This window comes from Triticum urartu, chromosome 1A (genome assembly GCF_056163025.1).
Source record: "Triticum urartu cultivar PI428250 chromosome 1A, HENAU_Tu73, whole genome shotgun sequence".
Taxonomy (NCBI): Eukaryota; Viridiplantae; Streptophyta; class Magnoliopsida; order Poales; family Poaceae; genus Triticum; species Triticum urartu.
This window is the reverse complement of record NC_141873.1, coordinates 301187005-301198601: the sequence shown is the minus strand read 5'-3', so window position 1 is coordinate 301198601 and position 11597 is coordinate 301187005. Positions and strand designations below refer to the sequence as shown.

The window sequence follows — 11597 nt, the reverse complement described above, 5'->3', positions numbered from 1 at the left end:
AGAAGTACACATTTGATGGATGATGATCTCTATTAATAATTGCCTACCCAAACTCCCAAAATATCTCTTTTTCTAAACGGAAGCATATTCATAGGGACTGTCTATTTGACATTTGAGTGTTTTCCATTTCAACAACATTCAAAAAAACCTGACAAATGAACAGATGACACCTGTATAGCCACAAAAACAGCCAACAGCGGAAAAAGACCAGCCAAAACGGGTCGGGGAAAATACTTGACCCGGTAACCCTCGACAACAACCCACTCCAGAAAAATCAGGGACCTACCCCGACCTCCAGGCCCACACAACATGTGCCCAACTTGCAACGCACGAAAAAGGGCCAAACCCCTCCCGCAAACCACTGGACAGATCTCACCTAACAACACAGACAAGCGAATCAGAAAGGGGAAGAAGAAAAAGAAGGGAGAACATGGAGGCCGCCATGGGCGATGGGGTAGAAGAAGAAGGGAGGTCAAACACAAATCATAAAAGAGTTGAAGAAGATGTTGTACCTGACGAGCAGCAAGAAAGAAGATCGCCAGAGAGGAATCAGCAACAGGATCCACAGGTCAGCAAAAAAAGTCCCAACTTCTCTCTCCACCTCTCGCATGAACAGATCATGGAGGAATTTCCTTCATCAACAAAAAGAAGATAGATTAACATCTGCTGTTCTCCTAGAAATTAACATTGAAAACATTGGAACAGTAAAAACAAAATTGCAGTATAAATCCCTAGAACATTGTAGTGTAAGTAGCTGATAATTTACATTGTAGTGTAAGCAGATGTAAATCCCACAGAAGATTACAGTGGGAAAATAAAGAATTTCCAGAGAAAAATCCCTGGTAAATTCTAGTGTAAATTTCCACTGTGAAAACATGATTTACAGTGTAAAATCCCACAGATATTTACAGTGGGAAAATAACACAATTACCAGTGCAAATCCCTAGTAAATTACTGTGGGAAAATAAACAATTTACAGTGAAAATATCACAAATTCCAGTGTAAATCCCTATTAAATTCTATTGTAAATTCCAATGCAATTCCAGTGTAAAACCATGTTTTCACATTGTAAATCCAACAGTAAAAAACTACTGTAAGTAGTTTCCAATGTAATTACAATGTTTTACAATGCAATTACTGTGGGAAAATAAACAATTTACAGTGAAAATATCACAAATTCCAGTGTAAATCCCTATTAAATTCTATTGTAAATTCCAATGCAATTCCAGTGTAAAACCATGTTTTCACACTGTAAATCCAACAGTAAAAAACTACTGTAAGTAGTTTCCAATGTAATTACAATGTTTTACAATGCAAAATTCCTGTAAAATCCCACAGTAAAAACTGATGTAAGTAACTTGTAATTTCCAGGAAATTTCCAGTGAAAAAACTACTGCAAAATGCATGTGCTTCTAAAAAGGGAACTACTAGGATCTTCCAGAGTAAATAATCAAATCACAAACAAAAAAGGACATGGAACATTGAAAGTACCTGCATCTCACATTCTATTCCTAAAAAACGCTTGGTTGCTCATGATTATGCTAACAGTGACATTCTACTTTTTTAAAATGGGTTCAGGACAGGAGCACGATGAGGGCACTAGCTGAAGACAAGCTACTGAGACTATCACAGGAAGAACTGATACTCAATGTAATATGCAGTAGCTAAACTTTCCCCCTTCGTTTATGCTGCATGAGCTTGTTTGTTCATTAAGTTTGAAAAAAATGCTAACATGATTATGCTACAGGACACATTTTCATTCACTGCCCTCCTTCAATCTGACATTATATACAAGGTAAAAAAATCAAAGAAATACAAAAAATCAACTACTGCACAAAATGATACCGAAAAAGTCTGAATTATAAGTTGGGATGAACCATGCAGGTACATTCAGGAGATGCATCGACGAAAATTATGGGAACTATTGAGCAAAACTCCAGGACCAAAGCAGATGATAGTTTCACCACAACAATAGACACCAAGGTAAACAAGGATATCTGCTGAATGAGAATTACAAGAAAATACCAAAGGAAACGCAGTAACATTCATTACACTAACCTGTTCAAAAACTTTGCAGACATTTGAGGGAGACTTGCATCACGAAGTGGCAGCAAGTGAAGATGGTGGAGGAGAATCTAATCCATGGGACACATGCCTGTTCTACAACATGAATCTGCAACAGGTACATACTACAAAAACTTCAGAAAGAACAAACGATGAACATATGAGAAAGTTGAGACATTACATCAGGAAAAAAACTAACACAAAAACCTAAAGTTGCAGGAGCCTGAGGATGTTGACATAAGAAGAGCAGCAGCTAAAACAAAGTCAAGCACAGGCTGTAGCAATGAAGAAGGAGAAATAAAAGAACCAGAACACTCACTTGAACAAGACGGAGATGATGGATTCCTCGATGAAGAAGACGTTGAGAGATTCCTACAAAATGAACAAGATGCTGCATCAGAAGGCAATCTGATGAACACCAACAGTAATTTCAAGCCACATTTAGGCATGCAATTCAAAACAAAAGAAGAAGCTCAGGAATCTATAAATTTCTACTCAAAACTAGCAGGCTTTTCAGTGGCTACTGTAGCAATCTCCAGAACAACAAGCAAAAAGAGGAACAATGAGGTGACAAGGATCACTATGAAGTGCAACAAGTGGGGCAAGACAAAAGAAATAGAGGCAGAAAGCGTTGTACCCATGAGAAAAAGTACAGTCATTGCTAAAACTGATTGTAAAGTCATGGTGGTCATATCAGAGAAAGGAGGTTTTTGGGAAATTACAAGACAACAACTCGAACACAACCATGAGTTAACACCAAACAGTAGATTCTTCAGGTCACATAAGTACATGTTAGATGAAGAGAAGTGCTTGATACGGGTTTTGAAGCATACAAACCTAGAAACAAGAAGGATTGTTGCTGTCCTAGCTTATTTGAGAGGAGGAATGGCTCATCTACCCTACACAAAGAAGCATGTGACTAACTACGCAGCAACAATAAACAGAGATATCACAAACTCTGACATGATGGAAGTAGTGCAAATGTTCAACAAGAAGCAAGCAGAAAATCCTAGGTTTTGCTACTCTTTTGAGATTGATGGAGAGAATAAAGTGAGAAGCTTATTCTGGACAGATGTTAGGTCAAGAATGATGTATGACATTTGCGGTGATTGCATTAGTTTCGACACTACATTCCTGACAAACAGATACAACCTACCGTTTGCACCCTTTGTTGGAATATCCCCGCATGGCAACACATACTTGTTTGCTTGTGCCTTCATTATCAACGAGACGAAAGAAACATTTGCTTGGTTGTTTGAACAATTCCTAATGGCTATGGGAGGCAAGCATCCTATATCGATCATTACAGATCAGGACAAGGCTATGCAAGCAGCAATTGAAAAAGTCTTTCCTAATGCTATCCATAGGAGCTGCCTGTTTCACATAAAGAAAAAGGCAGAGGAGAAAGTTGGGCCATGTTTCCAAGCTAACGAAGGCCTATATGAAGATTTCCAGGACATTGTGGACAACTCTTTGACTGTGGAAGAATATGAAAAACACTGGCAAGAAATGATTGAAAAGTACAAAGTTCATGACATAAAGTACTTCAGCGACATGTGGGAAAATAGGAAAAAGTTCATACCAGTGTATTTCAAGGACAAATTCTTCCCATTCATACAAACTACAGCAAGAAGTGAAGGAACAAATTCCCTCTTCAAAAAAGGGGTTGGAGCTACATTCAGTGCTACCAGCTTTTTGAGAGAGTATGACCGGATTCTTGATGTTGTACATGACAAGGAAGAAGAATGTGATCATGTTTCTAGAAACAAGAAGGTTGCAAGCAAAGCTTTCTGGTTGAAATACAGCATAGAAAGGCAAGCACATGAGCTGTACAACCTTGGAATATTCAGAAAATTCCAGCATAAAATGGCAGACACAACAAGGCTGCTTGTCTTTGAGCAAGAAAAAGACAAATACTACATAGTTACCCAAGCTGAGAACTACCCTGTAAAAGAACGCCGGAAAAGGTTATACCTAGTGCAAGTTGGACTGAACGAAGAAGAGTACTCCTGCATCTGTTGTTCATTCCAGAAAGATGGACTGTTGTGCTCACACATACTAAGAGTAATGATCCATCTCAACATCGAGAAGATACCAGAAAAATACATCATTGACAGATGGAGGAAAAATGACTACAAGCTCGATATTACAAAGACACCAGCTGTTGCAGTAGAGAACTCCACACTAAGGTACAATGTGTTAGCAAGGAAATTGGTGCATGTGGCATCAATAGCTTCAAAGAAGAAGAGGAAGTATGAATATCTGCTGGGAGAATTGGACAGGATACAGAAAAGATTGCGAGAAATGGATGATGAAGAAGAAACTGGAGATGAGGGTCAGAGTGTAACCACAAGAACAGTCACTTTTATACCAACAACAAGGGGTGAAGAGGGGACAACCACGGCACTGACAATACAAGACCCAGATATAGCCAAAACAAAGGGTAGGCCAAGGATGCTAACTATTCGCGAAGCAATAAAGCAGAACAAGTTCTACAAATGCTCGCACTGTGGGTCACAAAAGCACACTATCAAGAATTGCAGCAACCTTGACAAGCAATACAATCTATCCAGAAGCAATAGACGAAAGCAGTCGAACCCTAGGAATGTAAAGAAAGGTATTTTAATAATCATGTTGTACCCCTATGCTACACTTACTTTAATTCAAGAAATTAAAAATAACAAGAAAAAATGCAGGTGGGGAGAAGGATGACAGCAAGGAAAGGAACCGAGGAAAGAAGAAGATGGACGAATCAGCAACAAACAGAGGCTTAGGGGACAAGAATCTGAGGAGGACATAGGATAAGACAGAAAGGACAAGCAAGGAAGACGACAAGGAAAAGGAAATAGTTGACTTGTAATAAGAGATGGTTATGAACAAAAATACTTGACTTGTACTAAGAGGGCAAGCATTGTTTGCGACCTACTGCATTTGAAAAGACTACTTTATGAGGCATGTATTTTGTGCATCATTGGTGCCTTATGGATGAAAGTTTAACATTCAACTTGTTTAAGAATATTGAGTGAACTTCTAAATACAGTAATTAAACTAGACAAGAAAATGCAGCAAGAAAAAGCTGACAATTGAAATACCTTCATAGACAGCCATAAGATATGCTTGTTTGGAAGTTTCCACAAGAACTTTAGAACTATAAAGCAACACTGCAACAAACAAGACGAGGCAAAAAAATATTAAAGAAAGCAAAATGAAAAAGGAGTAAAACTGTAGAAAGTAGCTATAAACAATTACTATATACTGATAAAAGTAGATAATGAGGAGAGAACTTACTTAATACCAGATGTAAGCTTGATGTAGCCAAATCAATAGAAAAAAAGACTACAACATACGTACGAATCAATAGACAGCATGAAAATCATTTCAGCCAAGAAAAGGGTCTAGAAATTGATTAAATGAATCAATATAGTGCAACATAAAACTATAAAAAAACATGCGAAAAAATAATCCCAATAACAAAGGGTCTTGAACTGTTACAAGGTAGGGATACAACTCGTCAGCCCAAAAAGTACATTAACCTAGAACAATCTTGCACCAAATAATATTGTTGGGTCAAAAGCAACACATTCCTAAACTATAGAAGCTAATAAAAGACCGAAGCATCTCCAGACTTGTTGACCATCAAGAAAACTCTGCAGTTGACCACCAAGGAAAACCTTCCCACTCAATCACCACCGAAGATAGAAAAAGTTATCTAGTTCTGCACCTGCCACAAAAGTCATACATTAGTCAAAAAACACTTAGAAGATATAAACAATCAACGCATGACTAAGGCAAAACAAATAAAAAAATCAGAGACTGCACTCACGTCACCAAAGAAGTTTGTGACAAGAGACTTGTCAGCAGTGTTGAAATGGCTGAAATAAAGTTCATTTGCGAGCTTGATCCTGATGTTATCTATATCAGCTTGCGTAAAAAGATTGCCAATTGGAGTCCTAGGAGACCAGTGCTTCATGTACATAACAGAGAAAACACCACAATCATACCTGAAAAAGAATAATGAGCAACAACAATTAAGCCACATATCAAAACTGAAAAATAAAAATACAAAGAAAGAAACAATAGAAAAGGTAAAGTGCAGCCATGAGTATAGAGATACTGCTTGACATACGTGTTATTTTGCTGAGGGACCGCAGGATACACAATGTCGAAATTTTCAAAGTCAATACGCTTCCTCAATATAGGAGTCACATATGTGTCCCATAGATTGATGAAGTTGTTAACCTGAAATAACACAGGAAACAAGAGAAATCATAAAACTAATGAAAAAAACCAAAAGGGCAGCTGCAGAGGGAACATTAAGCCAGAGAAAAAACTTACAATCGGATCATGAATGGCTAGGTGGAAATCAGAGAACTCGCCATATAATGAATCGAGGAAGACAAACAGTTTCTCCTTCAAGCAAACCACAAAAGAAAACCAATGACTGGACCTACAAATAGGGAAGTACAGCTGGCAAAAACAAACAACACATCATAAACCTAGGTAGAAAGCTACATGAGACTAAGCACAAAAATATGACTTAATAAAACTATGATATTAATCAGCACCTACCATGTTGCTTCTCCACATAGGAAAAGCGCTATTAGCACCATTGAAAGCATTACCAACAATCTCAGCATTAGTACCATCCAGAATTGTTTCCTAAGCAAGAGAAAAAATAAATGCTAAGTCAAAAATAAAACTAACAAATACAGACAGCAAGAAATGCAACAGAAGCTTATTACTACTTACACCAATGTAAGAGAAGAAGAAATGTTTCTTAGAAACGGAAGGGTGAGCTTCATTGAATAGATATCGACACACACACAAGATCAAGAAATTGTTTACGCGAGATTTGAACTGTAGTGAAGAAAGGTTACGATAACTACAGTAAGCTCTTTCATATCGGATAGCCTCGTACCTACAAGAAATACAAAAAGATCAGGATCATAAAAAAAGAACATACAAAAACCAAAAAACATCACTAATGGTGAAAACTTACTTGCACCACTCTGGATGACTTGCAATCTGAACCATTGCAAGATGATTATGCCTTTCTTGAGCAGTAACTGAATAACGATTCACTTGAGGAACATAAGGATCTGAGTTGAATCTACCAGGGACAACAATTCTACGAGGGACATGAGCTGCAGAAGAACTAGTTGTAGAACCACCAAGGGGCTGAAATGATGGAGCACCTTTCGAACATGCAGGAACCTTAGAAGATGAGCACTAGAAACAACAGGCGTGTCTGACAGGATCTCTAATTCCGGGCTATTAGCAACCTGTAAAATGAGAAGGAAAAAGATCAAACAAAGCAGACACATAAAGAAAAAGAATAAAAATGAAAACAAAATACAAGCATTTAAAAAGTTAAAACCAATAAATAAATACCTATACCTTTATAGGATTACGATAAATTGTTGCAGGGGCAGCAAAACTGTGCAGCTTGTTGTAAGTAACATCATTTGGTCTAGATAGCTCTTGACACCTAGCTGCAAAGTTTGAGCTACCAACTTTATGGACATCAACTACTGCCTCATTGAGCTGCAGATAAAGATAAAAAAGCTTGAATAAAATTTCAAAAAACTAGCTAGAAAAAATAGATAAATGCATTATTGAAAAGAAAAAGAAAAAAGAAAACTAAACACATTCAGAAAGTAAGAACCACCTTCACAACAGCTTTTGGAGTAGTTTGCAAGATTACATCAGGAGAACATAAGTTCACATGATTGGTTGGCTTTGAATAATCAGAGTGATCGACATTAACCATAACAATACAATCCTAGAAGAAAGGGAATAAGAAAGAACAGAGAATCAATTAAAGATTTAAAAAAATTAATACAAGACGACAATAAAAAAGGAAATACAACAACAAACCTCATCATTAGGTGAATTAAACGACTTCAGATATCTGTCGGCAACATACTGAGAACACTGGACATCACCCAACTACAGAAACAAAAAACCCTTGAGAAAAATCAAACAAAATAAATAAAGATGAATTTAGAGACTAAAATGCAAGAAAACAAAGATGAAGGAGAAAGAAATACTAACCTCATTACGGAAATACTGCGACAAGCGAATTGGAACAAGGGGTGACAGGTCTCTAAAAGAATTTGTATCTTCCATAGGAGATTTTCCATGAGCATGAACTGGGTGTAATTGCAGACATTAGAAGGAGACTGAATACCAAGAGCACGATTAAGCTCGGCAAAGGAAGGAATCCCAAAAGCGTTAGCAGCATCTTTCTCATTACAATCCTTAGCAGGGCCATCTAGACAAAGAATAAAAACAAAAAATTCAACTTAAAAGAAGCACATGAATACCTGAAATAGAAAAAAACATGAAAACAATAACTAAAACAAATACCTGAAAGCAACACGAAAGAATCGACATCAGTGATATCACATTTAGACTTTGAAGGAGAAATACCTGAAAATAAGAAAAGAATGCACAACCTGAAAACAGAGCAACTCAAGATACAGAGGAAACTGATATGCAAAATAAACAAAACAAAAAGTGCATATAGAACCTTTGGCAGGAACTGCAGCAATTGAATCTTTTGTTTTAACTTCAGAAAACAAGGCGCATACTGGAACATGACCTTCTTTTGCAACAGCCTACAAATCAAACAAAAAAATGAAAGAGCTACAACAAGGAAAAAAACTAGAAAGAAAGCATCCTAAGAAAGAAGAACATGCACACCTCATTATGCACTTTAGCAGGTGTTGAAGAGCTAGATAGAACAACTGGATTATCTAAACCACCAAAGATAACAACAAGAGGGACAATGGGAGTAACGATATCTGGAGTGACCGCAGGACGACTCTCTTGCTGTACAACAGCCTCTGGAATACCATCAGATGTAGCAACCTCTGGAATAGCATCAGATGTAGGAACCTCTGGGGTAACATCAAATTTAGCAACCTCCGGAATAGCATCAGATATAGCAACCTCTGGAATACCATCAGATTTAGCAAAAACACCATTGGCGATAGCAGAATGAAATGAGACAGACTTGTTACCTACAAAAACAAATAAATGACAAGCAGAACAAGCAATCAAAAATAACACTAAAACAATGAAGATAAAAATACAAAAGCTACATGCAACTAAAAAAGAAAAAGATTATGAACTAACCAAAAGAGAATTTGCTCATAGACTAATGCTCGCTTCCAGACACTTTGGGCATAGATGAATTCAACACACATTCCAGAACATTTAAAACAAGAGACTCTGCCCAATCAATGAATATCTTAGGTTTGTCTTGGTTTCTAGTCTGAACAAGCTCAATGACTTCAAGAGCAGTCTGAACAAGAGACAAAATCAGCAAAAAGCAACAATTAAAATGCTCAGAAAAGTACAATCTAACCACAACAAAATACCTGAGATCCAAAGTGAGGGCAAATAGTTCTTTGAACTTTCATTGCAAAAGAACCATCAGAAGGGCCAATATCAAAACTCTTACTGCCTGAGGATTTTTCAACAGAACCCTGAAACAAAAACAAAAGTAAATACATGGCAAAACATAAAAGTAAAAATGGATGAATAAAGAAACAATGAACTAAAAATAACAACAGAACATGAAAAGAAAAAGAAGATAACCTGCAAATTAGTTGGAGCACATGGACGTTTTAGGGGCCTCTTTCCAAAAGAGCGACTGTTGTTTCGGTCAAGCTCTGCAAATTGCTTGACTTTGTTGCCTCTCCATGCAAGCATACGAGGTTTCACATCAGGTACAGACTGAAGCCCAAAGTTCAAATGATCAAGGTAAGCTACCTACAAAAACAAACACATAACAAAACAAAAACAAGTTAGCACTAAACTAAATAATAAACATTCAAACAGATTAAGGACAACATAAATAAAATAAAAGAAAAAAGAAAACTTACGGCAAATGCATAATGGCATCCACCGAAGGTCACTGATCTTTTGGAGGCAACTTTAGTAGCATCCTTGAATTTTTTGATGCTACTCAAAAGCCACTCGTAAATAAAACTAGAAAGATCATAGGAACGCACAGACTGACAATCCTGAAAGATGTGGAGGTACTTCGGACTAGGACTGAGGCTAGAGTTGGGACAAAGGAAAGTAGAGAAAGCCACAATCATGAAACAAATGAAGACGTCCTCATCAAGAAAATCAACTTCTACAGATTTAAGCTTGTTGGCAAAAAAGGACACTGGTGGGATACTAGTAAGATTGAAATGAGAGAGGATAAAATCACGACCAGCCTCAGGATCTGAAACAAGTGGCTCACCATCTACTGGGAGTTCAAGGATGTCATGGATATCATACTTAGTTAAGGGTATGAATTTCCTTTTCAACTGAAACTCGGAAGCAGGAACGTCGAACCTAGATGCAAGCCACTTAACTAGCCTAAGAGGAACCTCGATCCGGACAAAATTAAGGAGACAACCCATGCCATACGTCTGAATAACATCCTTGTACCTAGAACACATGCCATCAACAACTCCCGAGAAGAACTTTCCAGAGTATCGAGTGAACGTCGAACAAACAGGGAAATCAGAAGATCGTTTCTGCCTCTACAAAAAAATAAAATAAGAAATACATTAATAAACCAAAATAAATTGAAGATACAGGGGGGAATCCCTAGCAAAAGAACATGGAACATATAACACGAGAAGAGCAAAAGAGACTTACAACATTCCTTCTACTAACAGAAGACAATTTCCTCTTCAGGTGCTTGACTTTCTGCACAAAAGAAATACATAAACATCAAACCAACAAAAGAATAAGAAAAAAAAACTAGATCAGACAAACACTTACATTTTTCACATAGAAATTGTAAAGTGCTTTGCCAAGCTCTTCATCATCACCAGAAGAATCCTGACAAAGAAGAAGTTCAGACAAATAAGCAAATAGTATTAATGCAAGGAAAAATGAGAAGAAGAAAAAGATATGATAATAAGACAAAAATAACTACCAAAGACATAATTATCATCAGCAAAATCGTTAGGCACGAAAGGTTCTTTTGAAGAATCAGCACTCTCAACTAAAGAAACAAGCGGGACATCCTTGGGACAGGCTTTCCGTAGTCTTCCCATTGAGTTAGTAGCTGAAAAACAAGAGAGCAAATGGGGCTCAATTAAAGAGACTAAAGTGGAAGTGTAAAACCTATGCAAATTTACAGCATTAACCTAAGAGGAAAAAACACTGCAAAAAAATATGGGGTCACATAGTAACTACAATGCAAAACGCAAAGAAATTGTAGGTAAAAGTTACAGTGAATCAAAGAGCATCAGTTTACAGAAATTAAAAAACAGCAGATAGCAGTACAAAAATTATGGCCAAAAATACACTGTAATTAGGGGTAAAATTACACTGTAAAAGTGCATCATAACTACAGAGCCACTACACAGTAAATTAAGGGCGAAATTACACTGTAACACCACTGAAAAAATATAAAGTGAAATTACACTGTAATTTTGCGTCATATTACAGAAATAATTCAGGACAAGTCACGCCGAATTTACATTGACTTACAGATTAAGCCCAATAGGAAAAATACA

General features: G+C 37.0%; 2 protein-coding genes across 2 annotated transcripts; one reads left to right on the top strand and one right to left on the bottom strand.

Moving 5' to 3' along the window:
- The first annotated feature begins 430 nt into the window (after positions 1-430).
- Positions 431-4776, top strand: LOC147990955 (protein FAR1-RELATED SEQUENCE 5-like). Its single transcript, XM_087534384.1, has 6 exons — positions 431-568; positions 1579-1650; positions 1748-1795; positions 1885-1983; positions 2078-2182; positions 2278-4776. The coding sequence occupies exons 1-6, from the start codon at positions 431-433 to the stop codon at positions 4774-4776; spliced, it is 2961 nt and encodes a 986-aa protein (XP_087390510.1).
- Positions 4777-5773: 997 nt separating this feature from the next.
- On the bottom strand, positions 5774-11132 carry LOC147990954 (uncharacterized). Its single transcript, XM_087538469.1, has 23 exons — positions 11006-11132; positions 10855-10928; positions 10729-10779; positions 9957-10610; positions 9670-9843; positions 9450-9557; positions 9238-9373; positions 8770-9089; positions 8597-8684; positions 8434-8496; positions 8235-8338; positions 8119-8133; positions 7942-8013; positions 7733-7846; positions 7462-7608; positions 7279-7346; positions 7064-7219; positions 6814-6982; positions 6634-6723; positions 6400-6531; positions 6191-6303; positions 5879-6065; positions 5774-5785 (listed from the first exon to the last, which is right to left on the bottom strand). Exons 1-23 carry the CDS (start codon positions 11130-11132, stop codon positions 5774-5776), a joined length of 3174 nt encoding a protein of 1057 aa, XP_087394595.1.
- Positions 11133-11597: the final 465 nt, after the last annotated feature.